Source organism: Mytilus galloprovincialis, chromosome 4 (assembly GCF_965363235.1).
Source record: "Mytilus galloprovincialis chromosome 4, xbMytGall1.hap1.1, whole genome shotgun sequence".
Lineage (NCBI taxonomy): Eukaryota > Metazoa > Mollusca > Bivalvia > Mytilida > Mytilidae > Mytilus > Mytilus galloprovincialis.
In genome coordinates this window covers 30889676-30909320 of record NC_134841.1, presented here as the reverse complement: position 1 = coordinate 30909320, position 19645 = coordinate 30889676, and the positions used below count along the sequence as shown (strand labels likewise).

Below are 19645 nucleotides of genomic sequence, written 5' to 3'. Positions count from 1 at the left end.
ATCCAGTATGATGTTGTTTGTAGAATAAAAGTGTCAATCCAAATGCTGTGAATACTAATGTCTATCAATGTCTATGTCCAAGTTTAATTATGAGAGTTTAACTTTAGTGTCTGTATATATATAGTGTTGTCATGGAAAATTCTAGAACACTCTATAATGGAACATTGTGGAAAATCCTGGAAAGTTACAACGGAAGTTTCTGGAATAACGTAGAAGTTTAAATTACGCATCTTTTATAAGGATCATTCTAGAAAGTTCCAATCATTCCTAAACTGCACAGTTATAAGATTATTTGGTAAACAACTATCAGGCCATACAACACAAATTAGGCCAACATAAATAAACATAATAATTACAATATCATAACAATAGCTGTAAGTTTGTATTGGTTTGAATGAGGGTTTGTAACAGTGGATTCCAAACATAAATTGAACAGAGAATGAAGTTTTGAAAAGAGTAATGAATAAAGTTTCGTGTGAATGTGATGAATACCTAACGGCTTTTGTATAAATGGCAGCAAGTCATTAATAGAGACATCATACAGAGTAGGTGATGTATAATGACGATGACCATGACTGCGTCTACGTCGAGGAGTAGAGTTGAAAATATTCATCACATTCACCGAGCTACACGAAGGTCCCAGTTGTCTAATCCAGTAGTCCTCTTTTTGTCTACGGAGAGGCGTTGCAAGATGAGGATTGTTAGTGCTGTGGTATATTTTGTCGATAATGCGAACTGTCATAGAAACAATGGAATGATCTGGCTGATTGAAATGCTGGTAAAGAATGTCGTTTGCATTGAGGTTAATGTCTGATCTATGACCGCACATACGTTTGTTTAGCCTTCTTTTCGTTTCACAGACGTCTACATATCCGCAAAGGTTACACTCTAATCCGTAGACGACATTGAAAGTGATGGCAAGTTTACGACCAGGCGACAGGCCACTTCTAAATAGAGTATCAGATGAAGGATAATGCCTAAGTTGACGTCATCGAGACCTTTGTTGGCAAAGGAAAGATTAAGAAAAGATCTCTTCTCTTTTTCATCTTTTCCAATGCGGACTGGTTTGAAAAGTCTGTGACTTGCTATATCCGAAATGATAGCTGTAAGTTTGTATTGGTTTGAATGAGGGTTTGTAACAGTGGATTCAAAACATAAATTGAACAGATAATGAAGTTTTGAAAGGGGTAATGAATAAAGTTTCGTGTGAATGTGATGAATACCTAACGGCTTTTGTATAAATGACAGCAAGTCATTAATAGAGACATCATGCAGAGTAGGTGATGTATGATGACGATGACCATGACTGCGTCTACGTCGAGGAGTAGAGTTGAAAATATTCATCACATTCACCGAGCTACACGAAGGTCCCAGTTGTCTAATCCAGTAGTCCTCTTTTTGTCTACGGAGAGGCGTTGCAAGATGAGGATAGTTAGTGCTGTGGTATATTTTTTTTCGATAATGCGAACTGTCATAGAAACGATGGAATGATCTGGCTGATTAAAATGCTGGTAAAGAATGTCGTTTGCATTGAGGTTAATGTCTGATCTATGACCGCACATACGTTTGTTTAGCCTTCCTTTCGTTTTACAGACGTATACATATCCGCAAAGGTTACACTCTAATCCGTAGACGACATTGAAAGTGATGGCAAGATTACGACCAGGCGACAGGCATCTTCTAAAAAGAGTATCTGATGAAGGATAATGCCTTAGTTGACGTCATCGATACCTTTGTTGGCAAAGGAAAGATTAAGAAAAGATCTCTTCTCTTTTCATCTTTTCCAATGCGGACTGGTTTGAAAAGTCTGTGACTTGCTATATCCGAAATGATAGCTGTAAGTTTGTATTGGTTTGAATGAGGGTTTGTAACAGTGGTTTCCAAACATAAATTGAACAGAGAATGAAGTTTTGAAAAGGGTAATGAATAAAGTTTCGTGTGAATGTGATGAATACCTAACGGCTTTTGTATAAATGACAGCAAGTCATTAATAGAGACATCATGCAGAGTAGGTGATGTATGATGACGATGACCATGACTGCGTCTACGTCGAGGAGTAGAGTTGAAAATATTCATCACATTCACCCAGCTACACGAAGGTCCCAGTTGTCTAATCCAGTAGTCCTCTTTTTGTCTACGGCGAGGCGTTGCAAGATGAGGATTGTTAGTGCTGTGGTATATTTTTTTTTCGATAATGCGAACTGTCATAGAAACGATGGAATGATCTGGCTGATTAAAATGCTGGTAAAGAATGTCGTTTGCATTGAGGTTAATGTCTGATCTATGACCGCACATACGTTTGTTTAGCCTTCCTTTCGTTTCACAGACGTCTACATATCCGCAAAGGTTACACTCTAATCCGTAGACGACATTGAAAGTGATGGCAAGTTTACGACCAAGCGACAGGCCTCTTCTAAATAGAGTATCTGATGAAGGAAAATGCTTAAGTTGACGTCATCGAGACCTTTGTTTGCAAAGGAAAGATTAAGAAAAGATCTCTTCTCTTTTTCATCTTTTCCCATGCGGACTGGTTTTAAAAGTCTGGGACTTGCTATATCCGAAATGCTGGCTGTAATTTTGTATTGGTTTGAATGAGGGTTTGTAACCGTGGTTTCCAAACATAAATTGAACAGAGAATGAAGTTTTGAAAGGGGTTATGAATAAAGTTTCGTGTGAATGTGATGAATACCTAACGGCTTTTGTATAAATGGCAGCAAGTCATTAATAGAGACATCATGCAGAGAAGGTGATGTATAATGACGATGACCATGACTGCGTCTACGTCGAGGAGTAGAGTTGAAAATATTCATCACATTCACCGAGCTACACGAAGGTCCCAGTTGTCTAATCCAGTAGTCCTCCTTTTGTTTACTACGGAGAGGCGTTGCAAGATGAGGATTGTTAGTGCTGTGGTATATTTTTTTTTTCGATAATACGAACTGTCATAGAAACGATGGAATGATCTGGCTGATTAAAATGCTGGTAAAGAATGTCGTTTGCATTGAGGTTAATGTCTGATCTATGACCGCACATACGTTTGTTTAGCCTTCCTTTCGTTTCACAGACGTCTACATGTCCGCAAAGGTTACACTCTAATCCGTAGACGACATTGAAAGTGATGGCAAGTTTACGACCAGGCGACAGGCCTCTTCTAAATAGAGTATCTGATGAAGGATAATGCCTTAGTTGACGTCATCGATACCTTTGTTGGCAAAGGAAAGATTAAGAAAAGATCTCTTCTCTTTTCATCTTTTCCAATGCGGACTGGTTTGAAAAGTCTGTGACTTGCTATATCGGAAATGATAGCTGTAAGTTTGCATTGGTTTGAATGAGGGTTTGTAACAGTGGATTCCAAACATAAATTGAACAGATAATGAAGTTTTGAAAGGGGTAATGAATAAAGTTTCTTGTGAATGTGATGAATACCTAACGGCTTTTGTATAAATGGCAGCAAGTCATTAATAGAGACATCATGCAGAGTAGGTGATGTATAATGACGATGACCATGACTGCGTCTACATCGAGGAGTAGAGTTGAAAATATTCATCACATTCACCGAGCTACACGAAGGTCCCAGTTGTCTAATCCAGTAGTCCTCTTTTTGTCTACGGAGAGGCGTTGCAAGATGAGGATTGTTAGTGCTGTGGTATATTTTTTCGATAATGCGAACTGTCATAGAAACGATGGAATGATTTGGCTGATTAAAATGCTGGTAAAGAATGTCGTTTGCATTGAGGTTAATGTCTGATCTATGACCGCACATACGTTTGTTTAGCCTTCCTTTCGTTTTACAGACGTCTACATATCCGCAAAGGTTACACTCTAATCCGTAGACGACATTGAAAGTGATGGCAAGATTACGACCAGGCGACAGGCATCTTCTAAAAAGAGTATCTGATGAAGGATAATGCCTAAGTTGACGTCATCGATACCTTTGTTGGCAAAGGAAAGATTAAGAAAAGATCTCTTCTCTTTTCATCTTTTCCAATGCGGACTGGTTTGAAAAGTCTGTGACTTGCTATATCCGAAATGATAGCTGTAAGTTTGTATTGGTTTGAATGAGGGTTTGTAACAGTGGTTTCCAAACATAAATTGAACAGAGAATGAAGTTTTGAAAAGGGTAATGAATAAAGTTTCGTGTGAATGTGATGAATACCTAACGGCTTTTGTATAAATGACAGCAAGTCATTAATAGAGACATCATGCAGAGTAGGTGATGTATGATGACGATGACCATGACTGCGTCTACGTCGAGGAGTAGAGTTGAAAATATTCATCACATTCACCGAGCTACACGAAGGTCCCAGTTGTCTAATCCAGTAGTCCTCTTTTTGTCTACGGAGAGGCGTTGCAAGATGAGGATTGTTAGTGCTGTGGTATATATTTTTTCGATAATGCGAACTGTCATAGAAACGATGGAATGATCTGGCTGATTAAAATGCTGGTAAAGAATGTCGTTTGCATTGAGGTTAATGTCTGATCTATGACCGCACATACGTTTGTTTAGCCTTCCTTTCGTTTCACAGACGTCTACATATCCGCAAAGGTTACACTCTTATCCGTAGACGACATTGAAAGTGATGGATTATAGCTCTTCATCATTTATATAAGCTTTGGATTTCTAATATTTTGGCCACGAGCATCACTGAAGAGACATGTATTGTCGAAATGCGCATCTGGTGCAAGAAAATTGGTACCGTAAATTTTATTACTATCACTGGGTCGATGCCTCTGCTGGTGGACTATTAGTCCCCGAGGGTATCACCAGCCCAGTAGCCAGTACTTCGGTACTGGCATGAACATACGGATTTTTTGTGTTATTTAAATTTGCTGTTACGAAATTTAAGAAATTATTATAAACTAAGGAATGTATCTCCCTCATGCAAAGCTCTGATTCCTTTCACGGATTTGGCTTTACTTTTTGGACCTTTTGGATTATAGCTCTTCATCATTTATATAAGCTTTGGATTTCTAATATTTTGGCCACGAGCATCACTGAAGAGACATGTATTGTCGAAATGCGCATCTGGTGCAAGAAAATTGGTACCGTAAATTTTATTACGACCAGGCGACAGGCCTCTTCTAAATAGAGTATCTGATGAAGGAAAATGCTTAAGTTGACGTCATCGAGACCTTTGTTGGCAAAGGAAAGATTAAGAAAAGATCTCTTCTCTTTTTCATCTTTTCCCATTCGGACTGGTTTTAAAAGTCTGTGACTTGCTATATCCGAAATGCTGGCTGTAAGTTTGTATTGGTTTGAATGAGGGTTTGTAACCGTGGTTTCCAAACATAAATTGAACAGAGAATGAAGTTTTGAAAGGAGTTATGAATAAAGTTTCGTGTGAATGTGATGAATACCTAACGGCTTTTGTATAAATGGCAGCAAGTCATTAATAGAGACATCATGCAGAGAAGGTGATGTATAATGACGATGACCATGACTGCGTCTACGTCGAGGAGTAGAGTTGAAAATATTCATCACATTCACCGAGCTACACGAAGGTCCCAGTTGTCTAATCCAGTAGTCCTCCTTTTGTCTACGGAGAGGCGTTGCAAGATGAGGATTGTTAGTGCTGTGGTATATTTTTTTTTCGATAATGCGAACTGTCATAGAAACGATGGAATGATCTGGCTGATTAAAATGCTGGTAAAGAATGTCGTTTGCATTGAGGTTAATGTCTGATCTATGACCGCACATACGTTTGTTTATCCTTCCTTTCGTTTCACAGACGTATACATATGCGCAAAGGTTACACTCTAATCCGCAGACGACATTGAAAGTGATGGCAAGTTTACGACCAGGCGACAGGCCTCTTCTAAATAGCGTGGTTGGTTCGCAATGATTATGTAATGGCCTGACCGTTAAGTATAACCGACGATTGGGCTCAAGCAATAAGAATATCAGGTGCTGACAATTTATTCTCAAACCAATCTAACAAATGGTAAAAAGTTAAAAAACAATTGTTGTACTTTCAAGAACGGTTACATTTCCAGTATTTCACGGAGAAAACGTTCAATTAGGCAACAACCATTTTCTTATCTGGGGGGGGGGGGGGGGGGGGGGGGCCTGGGATTTTTTTGAAAAAAATATTTTGATGGCCTAGCTGACCGAAAAAAAAATTATTTTTTGCACTGAAGCTGAAAAAAATTTTATGCTGTCACCTGCTTGAAATTTTTTTTTTCGCACTGCTGAATTTGAGAATGGTGAAACTAACAACAGACGAGACAGTGAAACAGCAGATTATAAACATCTGTCTAGTATACAGATTAAGCTAAGATTTCTATTTATAGATCCTTATACCTTATCACTTTTTGTATGTTCCTATAATAGTGTTTGATCCAGAAATATTTATAAGAATTCCAAATCTCCCGCATATATATGTTACTACTGTGAGACCATACTTAAAACTGCAACTATTATAAACATGAAATGGTCATTTTATAACAGGAATAGATATGGTATCATAAGCAGTCTTTTAAATAAAGGCAACAGTAGTATACCGCTGTTCAAAACTCATAAATCCATGGACAAAAAACAAAATCGGGATAACAAACTAAAACCGAGGGAAACGCATTAAATATAAGAGGAGAACAACGACATAACACTAAAATGTAACACATATAGACAAAATCCCACGAGAATAACAAATATAACATATATATATAACATCAAAACCAAATACATGAATTTGGGATAGACAAGTACCGTGACACGTCTTATCGCAATGTGAATTTACACTCAAAAATAAGAGAAAACAAACGACACAACGTTATAATGTAATACACACAGAAACGAACTATAATATAACAATGACCATATTCCTGACTTGGTACAGGGCATTTTTAAAGGAAAAAATGGTGGGTTGAACCTGGTTTTGTGGCATGCCAAACCTCGCACTTTTATGGCCATGTGAAATATAACATCAAAATGACAACACAGGACTACAATATAAATAAATTGGAGAACACAATTGACAAAGAATCACACGAACAACAGCCAACAAAAGGCAACAAGTTCAAAATTTTAATACGCCAGAAGTGTATTTTGTCCACACAAGACCTATGTGTGACGCACAGATACAAAAGTTTGAAAGCCGAAACGAGTACAAAGTTGAACAGCATCGAGGACCAAAAGATCAAAAAGGTTGTGCCAAAAACGGCAAGGGTTTTCTGTTAAGTTACCAGAAAATCCCTATAATTTAGAGTAATTTATACTTTTGCAAACAGTAAATTTAATAAAATGAATATTCAAAAGATGTACATGATAAAGCTGAAGTATTAACTAATTACAGGAAACAACTGAAATACATTTACATAACCAGACATTTGAAACACAAAAGTAGACACATCCGAATACGTTTAAACCTCTACGCCAAGTGACGTCCTATTTGAAACTGAAAAATGACGAAAAAATGACGTCATTTGAATTAGTAAAACAGAGCATCAAAAAATGAAAAATGACGTCACATAAGAATGAATAAGATAGAATTAGGATTAATTTAAGATTATGTATTTGAACTAAATACTGATATTGCATTTAATAACAAAGCACATTTTAATTCTTATTAATATAAAACTGAGGTAGCAATTAACTATATTATAAAACTATGTCAGGTTTGTTATGAATCTAACTTCAAACGTAAAATATCATACTGATTACTTTGAACGAAATCAAATCTGATAAATGAAGGCGGTGATTAATTTTCTTTACCATAACACATAAATATAATAGAAAAGACGTCAACACATTTGACAAAATCCGATGAGAATTACAAATATAACATTAAACATTTAAACTAAATACATGAATTTGGGATGTATAAGTACCGTACCACGTCTTATAGTAATGCGAGTTCACACTCGGCAAAACAGTCACAATCGGGAATAAGTCACGTTTGGTAATTAAAAGATTAGACGACATTATGACAAAACACAATCTACCATGTGGTAAAAATGTCCTTAGCTAGTTTGGTCAACGAAACATCGTATGGATCCACCAAATCGTGATGGTGTCCATAAAATTTACGGAGTGTCAATTTTAATCTGTCCTCCTCATAACTTTGTTGGAGCAGTTTCTGCGTAAGGAGCACACTCCTGTATATGAAGTCCGTATAGTGTGAACAAGCACGTGAATAACGTATCAATTGTGATATGTAAACACCATACGAAGGGGCAGAGGGTATGTTACTGCTGAGAAATGGGAAATTGATAATTGGGAAGTTGAAATCGTCCCGTTTATCATAGATTTTCGTGTGAAGTCGTCCATCTACGTCAATATTGAGGAAAAGATCAAGGTATGAAGCAGTCCTTCTAGTATCAGTGGTATCCTTAATTTCAAGTTCACTTGGATATATGAGATGTAAGTATTGGCTGAAATATGGGTTATTCAATGATAGAACATCATCAATATATCGGAAAGTAAAATTAAAGAATTTCGCAAGGTGCTTTTTACGAGTACAAAAACAATTAAGATAGCCCTGATTGTGTATGACACAGACTTGTATACTGGTAGTATTTTCCGTTTGTATCATTCTTTATACCACTTTTTAGCTCACCTGGCCCGAAGGGCCAAGTGAGCTTTTCTCATCACTTGGCGTCCGTCGTCCGTCGTCGTCCGTCGTCGTTAACTTTTACAAAAATCTTCTCCTCTGAAACTACTGGGCCAAATCAAACCAAACTTGGCCACAATCATCATTGGGGTATCTAGTTTAAAAAATGTGTGGCGTGACCCGGTCAACCAACCAAGATGGCCGCCACGGCTAAAAATAGAACATAGGGGTAAAATGCAGTTTTTGGCTTATAACTCAAAAACCAAAGCATTTAGAGCAAATCTGACATGGGGGTAAAAATGTTTATCAGGTCAAGATCTATCTGCCCTGAAATTTTCAGATGAATCAGTCAATCGGTTGTTGGGTTGCTGCCCCTGAATTGGTAATTTTGAAGAAATTTTGCTGTTTTTGGTTATTATCTTGAATATTATTATAGTTAGAGATAAACTGTAAACAGCAATAATGTTCAGCAAAGTAAGATCTACAAATAAGTCAACATGACCAAAATGGTCAGTTGACCCGTTTAGGAGTTATTGCCCTTTATAGTCAATTTTTAACCATTTTTCGTTAATTAAAGTAATCTTTTACAAAAATCTTCTCCTCTGAAACTACTTGGCCAAATTAATCCAAACTTGGCCACAATCATCTTTGGGGTATCTAGTTTAAAAAAATTGTGGCGTGACCTGGTCAACCAACCAAGATGGCCGCCATGGCTAAAAATAGAACAAAGGGGTAAAATGCAGTTTTTGGCTTATAACTCAAAAACCAAAGCATTTTGAGGAAATCTGACATGGGATAAAAATGTTTATCAGGTCAAGATCTATCTGCCCTAAAATTTTCAGATGAATCGGTCAATCGGTTGTTGGGTTGCTGCCCCTGAATTGGTAATTTTGAGGAAATTTTGCTGTTTTTGGTTATTATCTTGAATATTATTATAGATAGAGATAAACTGTTAACAGCAATAATGTTCAGCAAAGTAAGATCTACAAATAAGTCAACATGACCAAAATGGTCAGTTGACCCGTTTAGGAGTTATTGCCCTTTATAGTCAATTTTTAACCATTTTTCGTAAATTAAAGTAATCTTTTACAAAAATCTTCTCCTCTGAAACTACTTGGCCAAATTAATCCAAACTTGGCCACAATCATCTTTGGGGTATCTAGTTTAAAAAATGTGTGGTGTGACCTGGTCAACCAACCAAGATGGCCGCCACGGCTAAAAATAGAACATAGGGGTAAAATGCAGTTTTTGGCTTATAACTCAAAAACCAAAGCATTTTGAGGAAATCTGACATGGGATAAAAATGTTTATCAGGTCAAGAACTATCTGCCCTGAAATTTTCAGATGAATCGGTCAATCGGTTGTTGGGTTGCTGCCCCTGAATTGGTAATTTTGAGGAAATTTTGCTGTTTTTGGTTATTATCTTGAATATTATTATAGATAGAGATAAATTGTAAACAGCAATAATGTTCAGCAAAGTAAGATCTACAAATAAGTCAACATGACCAAAATGGTCAGTTGACCCCTTTAGGAGTTATTGCCCTTTATAGTCAATCTTTAACCATTTTTCATAAATCTAAGTAATCTTTTACAAAATCTCCACTGAAACTACTAGGCCACAATCATCTTTGGGGTATCTAGTTTGAAAAATGTGTCCGATAACCTGGCCATTCAACCAAGATGGCCGCCACGGCTAAAAATAGAACATAGGGGTAAAATGCAGTTTTTTGCTTATAACTATGAAACCAAAGCATCTAGAGCAGATCTTACAATTGTTAAATTGTTAATCAAGTCAATATCTATCTGCCCTGAATTTTTCAGATGAATTGGACAACTGGTTGTTGGGTTGCTGCCCTCCAATTGGTAATTTTTAAAGAAGTTTTGCCGTTTTTGGTTATCTTGAATACTATTATAGATAGCGATAAACTGTAAACAGCAATAATGTTCAGCAAAGTAAGATCTACAAATAAGTCAACATGACCTAAATGGTCAATTGACCCCTTAAGGAGTTATTGCCCTTTATAGTCAATTTTTAACAATTTTCATTAATTTGGTAAATTTATGTAAATTTTTACCAAATATAGTTCTCTGTTACTAATGGGCAAAGTTCATGATAGATATAATTGTAAGAAGCAAAATCGTTCAGTAAAGTAAGAACTTCAAACACATCACCATCACCAAAATACTATTTTGTCATGAATCCATTTGTGTCTTTTGTTTAATATGCACATAGACCAAGGTGAGCGACACAGGCTCTTTAGAGCCTCTAGTTTCAATGGAATGTCAATTATCATAGTTAGAAACAGTGGGTTTTATAAGTTGGAGCTACTCACTATTTGCCATTACATATGGCAATGGTGGCCACTTCAATTGCAGTATTAAAATTTAAGGATACCTGTATGACGGACTCCGAGAATATCATAATGTAGAAAGTGGGCTAAAAAAAAAAACGACTGAGACAACAGCCAATGCCAGGATATAGACAGAGCCATGCACTTTACATTTTACATCAATTAAAAAATTAAAATGAATTTTATGTTAATTTTATAGTTTTGTGAGAAAAAAAATTGTATTTCTGTTCCACATTATAGGAAAAAAAAATTTTGCTTTCCTTCTCATAAGAAAAAAATATTTTGTCAGAGGAAGGTTCTGAAAAAAAAATTATGAACACAATAAAAATCCCAGGCCCCCCCCCCCCCCCCCAGATAAGAAAATGGTTGTTGCCTTATACGAAAGGCAATTTGAAGGCTTTAAATACAATGTTATATAATTAACTCACTCTGTGGTTAGCCACGAATTGTGTCCAAGATGACGTCTCGACGAAATGTTCCTCGTGATCGTAATGACCTTGCAGTTTTCCTGTAACGGATACGTGTGAGAGAGGGAAGGTATCGATGATACGATGTTTTAACGTTTTAATAAGGTTAAAGATGAATAATCATCCCAAACTGGAACACATAAATAGATTAAGAATATAATGAAACGAACTATATAAATTGAGGAACGGCGTAACAGAATAGACAACATGATGGTCGTAGTTACGTCGCTGTGAGATCGAAGCACAGTCTCTTCTTATAGAACGGCGCTTTCTGTACGCTCTCGCTATGATGATACAGCTACCTTTGCGATCTTACCACGAGCTTACTGCACTCTCATCCTCCTCTTACTACGAACTGATTTCACCACGACCTTTACATCATAAAACTAAGCTTGTTGAAACTTACATTGTGTACTGATTAGGATTTCTAACCATTCATATCGTCTCGGTGGCCGAGTGGTCTAAGTAGTTTCTACCGTAATCACAAGCCAATCAACACTAATGTTGTGAGTTCGAACCCCGCTCAAATCAAACCATTCATTTACCTGATGTGTTCCTTTGACAGGGGACTACGATAAGTGATTCATTTAAAAAAAACAAACTTTTGTGACTTAATAGGGTATAAAAATTATCTTAAAAGAGGCAAAATATACTAAGGTGACATTAGCATGCCATTAAATCAATGAACCTGTTATATACTTATTATATATTAATTGACCTATAATGGTTTACTTTTACAAATTCTGACTTGGATGGAGAATTTTCTCATTGGCACTCATACCACATCTTCGTAAATCTTTCCCAGTATTGAAATCATCACTCTTATATTTTTACTCAAAGATAACGACATGATGTTAATAATGTAGCTTTTTAAGATTATACCTCGGGACGTTATCGCTCCAATCCCTTGTCATGTTCAAGTTTTCTCAAATATTTAAAGAACGATGAATAGAAGTTTAATCATCACTTGTCCTTTGCCTGTTAACTTTTTTAAAAAAGATACTGCGCTAAAATTATATTAGGCTAATTGGAACAAAACACAACCGCAATCTTCCTTTTAATTAAGTTTCTAATACTCTAAACACACTGGTCCAATCTTTAAACATATAAGGAATGAAGATGTGTGTGGTGATTGTATACATGTTATTTCATCAACAATTAAGATGTGAATGAATTTTTATGCCCCACTTTCGATAGTAGTGGGGCATTATGTTTTCTGTTCTGTGCGTCCGTCTGTTCGTCCGTCCGTCCCGCTTCAGGTTAAAGTTTTTTGTCCTGGTAATTTTTGATGAAGTTGAAGTCCAGTCGACTTGAAACTTCGTACACATGTTCCTTATGATATGATCTTTCTAATTTCATAACCAAATTAGACGTTTGACCCCAATTTCACTGTCCACTGAACATAGAAAATGGAAGTGCAAGTTTCAGGTTAAAGTTTTCGGTCAAGGTAGTTTTTGAAGTTGAAGTCCAATCAACTTGAAACTTAGTACACATGTTCCCTATGGTATGGTCTTTCCAATTTTTTATACCAAATTTGATTTTTTTACCCAATTTCACGTTCCATTGAACATGGAAATAAACTCATATAGATACCACGACTAAATTTTGTATATACGCCAGACGCGCGTTTCGTCTACAAAAGACTCATCAGTGACGCTCGAATCCAAAAAAGTTTAAAAGGCAAAATAAAGTACGAAGTTGAAGAGCATTGAGGACCAAAATTCCTAAAAGTTTTGCCAAATTCAGCTAAGGTAATCTATGCCTGTGAAAATGATAGTGCGAATGGGGCATCCGTGTACTATGGACACATTCTTGTTTATTAGTTTTTTTGAGGAAATAATTTTTTTTTCATTTATACTGAAGCATTGCCAATGAAAACATGGGGGCTTAATTAAATGTAACGATATTTTGCATAGTTGCCAATCACATTTATAAAATATTGTCTCTGTGTAAAGCAATTTAATTGAAACTCTATTTGATACATTATGTACTGGCAATGCAGTTCTGTTGCTTTGATTTCAGTTTCACAAGGACAAAACGATTTTTGTTTTATTTTCAGTTTCTACTGAAAGGAATGTATTTCATTAACTTATACAAGAAAGGAACATCAGGTTCAGCGGCTCTAGCTCAATTGGTATGAACTATTCTTATAGTTTAAAAGTGAAACAAAAAGCATCTTTTTGCTCTCTATTTATTTGCGTCCATAAAACATTGAAAACAATGATTTAGCCTATAAATGAAGCATTTGACTGACCATATAATTGTAATTAAAACTAAAGCAAAGACAACACCTGATAGAATTTCAAGTTTCTGCATATAAGAACATTTTAAGAGAAAGCTTTAGCTGTTTATTATTTATAAGATTTTAACTTTTTAACAGCAAATTAATTACATGAACCTCGTTTAATCATATGACTTCATATTTCTTATTTTAGTGATTCTTATTTGTTTGTCATATGAGTGATCAGTAAAGATACATGTAGTAAATGTCAATGGTTTATTAAGAGGTAATGATGAACATAAAACTGAAGACATAATTTTCTTTTTTTTTCCTGTTTTTTTTCAGTTATCTTGTAGTACAGCTATAATCATGTTTGGTTTCATGGCCTGTATTATGGGGATTGTCTTTTCATCTATCTCGGGAGTATATTCAAGTTGCGATAGAAGCTGGTTCCCAGATTCAAGCATAGCATGTGATTCTAATATAGGAAAGTATAAAAGTGTTGCTATACCTATATTGATTCTTGTGATTCTTTGTGCAGTTTTGAACATTTATACACTATTTTATCTATGCTCAAATCAAAGTAAATTTGGTGTAAACTTTCGTATGGGTAGAATGACCACTCAACAAATGGCACTGAACAACCAAGTCATAATGATGCAAAACCAGGTGTTAATGCAACAAATGGCAGCTCAAGGGCAAGGTGGACATATAGCTGGATCTGCTTATCCAATGGGAACTAATCCTGGTTACCCCATGGGTCCTGCTGCAGGCTATCCTATGGGTTCAGCTGCAGGTTTTACTATGGGTCCAACAACAGGCTATCAAATGGGTCCAACAACAGGCTATCAAATGGGCCCAACAGGTTATTCTATGGGTCCGACAGCAGGTTATCCAATGGGACCAGGTCTTCCTCCTCCCGAGCAGCAGTTTCCTGGACCGTATCCACAGCCAGAAGCTTCATACCCATCAGGACCAACTGGACTATCATCAGATGTTAAAATTGATTTAAATCAGCCACCAGAACAACCATCTGCTCCTCCACCATCTTATGATAGTGTCACTAAACAGTGAGACACAACATGAACATTTACACTGTTTTAAAAAAAACCTAACTGTTGTATTTGATAATACTTATTAGAATCACTTTGTTATAAATCATTGAAGCGTTTCAAGGAAATTCACTGACATAAGAGGCATTTACAATAAGCAGTTTGGAGTATTATAAACCTCAGTAAGAAACACCATGAACCTTATTCTAGAGCTACAGCTAAAATACTTGAAGTATGAATGACAATTAACCTAATATTATTTCAGTGAGAGATACTATCTACATTAATTCAATTGGGAATACCCCAAACATAAGTTCAGTGAGAAATACCATTAATCATTCTAATGAGATATATCATTATCTTATTCCAATGAAAACATTTTTATTTATCGAAAAGTGAAAGTTGAAAATTAACATAGGTTGATTATTATTTATCCACATTTTTTATACGTATAAACTGTAGAGTTAGAACACCTAGACTTGCCATCCTTCTGTTGAAAGTCCTGACTTCAAGATAAATAACGAATCATATTACTTGATAATTAATCATTTTTAATACCTGTATGTCTGTCACAAAATATGCTTGAATCTATGTCTTATATGAAAGGCTAATTTTATATACCCTACACAAGTAAAGTTGACAAAGGAAAAGTAAAATAGCAAACATACCGAACTATGAGGAAAGTCCCCAGACAAATGGCAAATTCAAAAGCTCAAATACCGTGACATCAAACGAATGGATAATAACTACCATATTCCCGACTTGGTGCAGACTTTAAATACTATGCAATAGAAGAAAAAATCAAACCACTATGTACATGAAAAAAACACTTTTAAAAGGATATGTTCATGTAAGAACCAGTTTTACATTAAATGAAAGGAATCTATGTTAGTTTGGTTCTTGACAATAAGATGGACCTAAATCTAGAATATAAAATATTTGTGTCTGATGTTTTCAGGATATTTTTTGGGGTTTCTCAATAAGATGTTAAATTTTATATAAACTTTGATATATAAAATGCATGCTAATGATGAAATATTTTAATTGCAATTATTTATTATATTTAGTGTTATAACTTTTTTTTTTTTATATATCTCATAACATTTATATATTAACAGTGCAATAATGAGTTTTAAGTTGCATTTACATACAACAAAAAAAATATTTGCAGAATGCAGTTGAATTTTTCACTTTTTACTTTTAATATACACATTAATACATGATTTCGTCACTCATCAAATAAATGTGTCAGCTATATATATACTGCATATATTATATACTTATTCTGCATATACTATATTATAAGCATTACTGCTCCAAAACAGCATTGCTTTCTACCACTTTCTAAGCTTTGTGCAAGTAGAATTTATATTTGGAGACAATGTATGGTTATTTTATGTTTATTTGGTTTCATGTACCTAAATAGCTCCAGACATTTAAGATATGTTTTTATTATCGGGAAAATAAAAACTTCGATAACATTATTTGTTTGTAACTGTTCCTGAAATCATCAATTTATTGCCCAATTTGTCCATTATTTGACCATTGCAATAATAAATGCTCACAAATATTTCTGAAAAAATAGTGAATCATGTAGTGATGGCCATATCAACTAACAGCTTTGTAAATGCTGTTCTAGAAACTACCCTGAGAGCATATATATCGGTTATTTTAAGGCTAAGCATGATGGATCCAGGATATCATTTTCAATTACTGGTAGCGCATATAACTTTAATAGATATCAAAAAATACGGCTTTAACCAAAATATGCAGTTGCTATAATATGAGGACACTTAATCTGGTTTTAAATTGTTTTTCTTTTAGTTGAAATGGCTATATGTTTGATCTGTATAAACATACAAATGTGATTCAAGTACATACGAATTCGATGTTTTATGATAGTTTATTTTTAAGCACATTTACAGATATGTTGTGATTTTACTGCATTAGACTTTCAATTATGATCCGTATTTTTTTATTTTGTTATATTTAAAGTGGAAAATAGTTCACTTGGCTTTTTGTTTTAAATGAATCTCATTTGTTGTAAAAAAAAATGTTATTTATATTTACTTATACTAGACTTTCAAAATTTAGAATATACTTTTGAAAGATACATGTATCTATACAGCTTACATTTGCAGGAAACCTTATCACTTTAACAGTTACTGTTTTGAGCTTAATATAATAAATTGTATCAGTTTGATTTAAAAAATCATGTTTCAATCCATCTTTGATAGCCATCTGTAGGACTATCTTTCCGGTCACTCCAGCTCCACTAAACTGACCACCACAAAGTAGCACAATCATGGTAGACTGAGTGGTGTAAAAAAATTTGAGTTTCGTTTAAACAGTATTTATTAATGAAAAATTATAACAATGAACAGACGATAGAAATTCTTTATGCGGTACATTTGTATGAATTTATTACCCAATTAGTACATGTTATATATACATGTACTATGAAAACAAGAACTATTCCAGAAGATAAACTACAACAAATCATAAATATATAAAAAAGCATTATAACACAAATACGGTCAAAGACTCAAATGAACCTACAACTTTATGAAAAATGTTTTTTGACAGTATGAAAAATGTTTTTACAGTATGAAAAATGTTTTTACAGTATGAAAAATGTTTTTACAGTAAATAGAATGTTTTCACAGTCTGCACCCAAATGTTACAAAAAACACCACATTAGTTAGCCACAGTGATAACAATACAATTAAAAGTAAAAAAATAAGATACCTATGAATAATTGTTTACTCTCTGAGTTGGAGAAAAAACCAGAGAACAGAGAGTTAAAGACAAACTCTTAGCATGAGCCTAGACTCCTTGTTGGAGACCGTACCTTGACCTATAATGGTTTACTTTTATAAATTGGGACTTGGATGGAGAGTTGTCTCATTGGCACTCATACCACATCTTCCTATATCTATATAACCTTTATTTAAAGAACCTTAATGAGAAATAATTGAAGATATAATAATACACCACAATTATTGTCACCCCGAAACATTAAAGGGATAGTAGCTACGATTTTGACAAAATTATGAACAAGTTTTTAAGCTGCTAAATTAAAAGATATGTACTAAAAAGAAGCAATAAGATCGCTAGAATGTTTTCATAACCTACAGAAGTGGTAATAATTGATAATTCATATCGTGTTGTGTGCCTATTCATCTCATTAATTATGCATCAGGTTTACTTCCCGAACTTCACCGATATATAATAGATATGAACACGTGCTTTTTTGTTTTCTTACGTATTTGATAATTACTTTAATAAATGTACATAATAAACTCATCACAGATACCACTAAATTTAGTATATACGTCAGACGCGCGTTTCGTCTACAAAAGACTCATCAGTGACGCTCGAATCCAAAAAAGTTAAAAAGGCCAAATAAAGTACGAAGTTGAAGAGCCATTTGACGCCATTTATCAAATTATGTAGATAAAAAATATAACAAAAACCAGAATATTATTCCAGCCCAAGATTCTCCAACAATGGCGATAATGTATACACGTGTTTGTGTGTTAAATCGGGACCTCGATCCATGAAGGATACACTTGAAGAATAAACTAAATTGTAGGAAGTTGATTTCTAATTTCTTCTACGGTGGGAGATCACTGCCCGTAAATTTATAAATATATTTTTGACAATAATGAACACGTTGCGATTTATTTTCATGTGATCTTGAATATTTAAGAAATGTAAATATTACGCAAACCGTCGGCTATTTATGTTTGACTATGCCTGCGTCGCAGGTGTTATGTAGACGAAACTCGCGTCTGGCGTACTAAATCATAATCCTGGTACCTTTGATAACTATTTTGAGTGATTTTAATGACCGATCTCATCGACGTTTTTTATTTTTAATTTACCATAACTTGTCTGCACCTCTTTTTTGTTTCTTTTCTCACAGAAAATGTAAATTTACGTACCATTTCTGCGATAACATTCCCTTGTTCGACCATTTTCCCTTTGAGGCACAATGTGCGATTGCCCATTGGGAACTGACGAGTAATGGTCAACATAGGTCATATGAATAAGGGTTGGGCTTAACATCGAACTATTATCTATAGACAATAAATACATGTAGGTGTTAAACGTTAAAAAGCTTCTAATTGCTAAATGGAAAGTAACCAGTAATTGTTTTAATCATACTTATTTTACTTTTTGTACAAAATCCGGAATATAGGTTAAAAAAGTAATTTTAATGAAAATCGTAGCTACTATCCGTTTAATTATATGGACTAGTCACAACGGCATCGTTTTAAAACGCTTTAATGTGTTCAATTCTTTCCAGATTTTTTTTATGAAACTTCTATCAGGTTTAAATTAGCAGTATCTCAAGTCAAAAAACAAATTTCGATCAATTATTTTTAAAAGAGTTAAGCCCCTTCGAAACATTTATTATATTGGGAAATTGCATCGTTATCGCTTTCATTTGTTCAATTTTTGCCAGATGTTTATGAAACTCATTCGATAGGTTTATATTAGTGATGTCTTTGACTAGTTTGAAAATCAATCTGATCAATTAATTTAGAAAGAGTTCGGGTGCGGGAATTTCTCGCTACATTGAAGACCTGTTGGTGACCTTCTGCTGTTGTTTTTTTCTATGGTCGGGTTGTTGTCTCTTTGGCACATTCCCCATTTCCATTCTCAATTTTATTATGTCCTTTTGAAACAATAGTTATATATAAAAAATGTATTTGTAGCGCTCTCATGTGTTCGATTCTTTCCAGATATTTTCAAAACTTCTATCATAGATTAAATCAGTAGTATCTGTTACAAAATTGTAAATCAGTGACGACCAATTATTAATAAAAATTATGTCCTTTGGAAATATTGATTATATTGAAAATTGATAGTTCCTTAGATAAAAGCTGAGCTGTTCAAGAAATCGTTTCTTAAACTCCTTATGTGTTTATTGGTACACGCAAATCAACATAAAGCAATAATCAATATAATACAACACTCAAATCATAAAATGGGAGTA

General features: G+C 34.6%; 1 protein-coding gene across 9 annotated transcripts in view; it reads left to right on the top strand.

The window, feature by feature from the left end:
- The window catches only part of LOC143071866 (uncharacterized), a 61707-nt gene extending 45583 nt beyond the window's left edge, over window positions 1–16124 (top strand). For 8 of the 9 annotated variants that reach the window (XM_076246483.1, XM_076246487.1, XM_076246484.1 and 5 more), the window contains exons 4-5: window positions 13427–13501; window positions 13934–16124. In XM_076246483.1, the coding sequence (XP_076102598.1) occupies window positions 13427–13501; window positions 13934–14662 (804 nt within the window). In that variant the 3' untranslated portion in view covers window positions 14663–16124. The remainder of the gene's footprint in view (window positions 1–13426; window positions 13502–13933) is intronic. The other variant, XM_076246491.1, reaches the window with a different exon arrangement.
- The last annotated feature ends 3521 nt before the right edge of the window (window positions 16125–19645 follow it).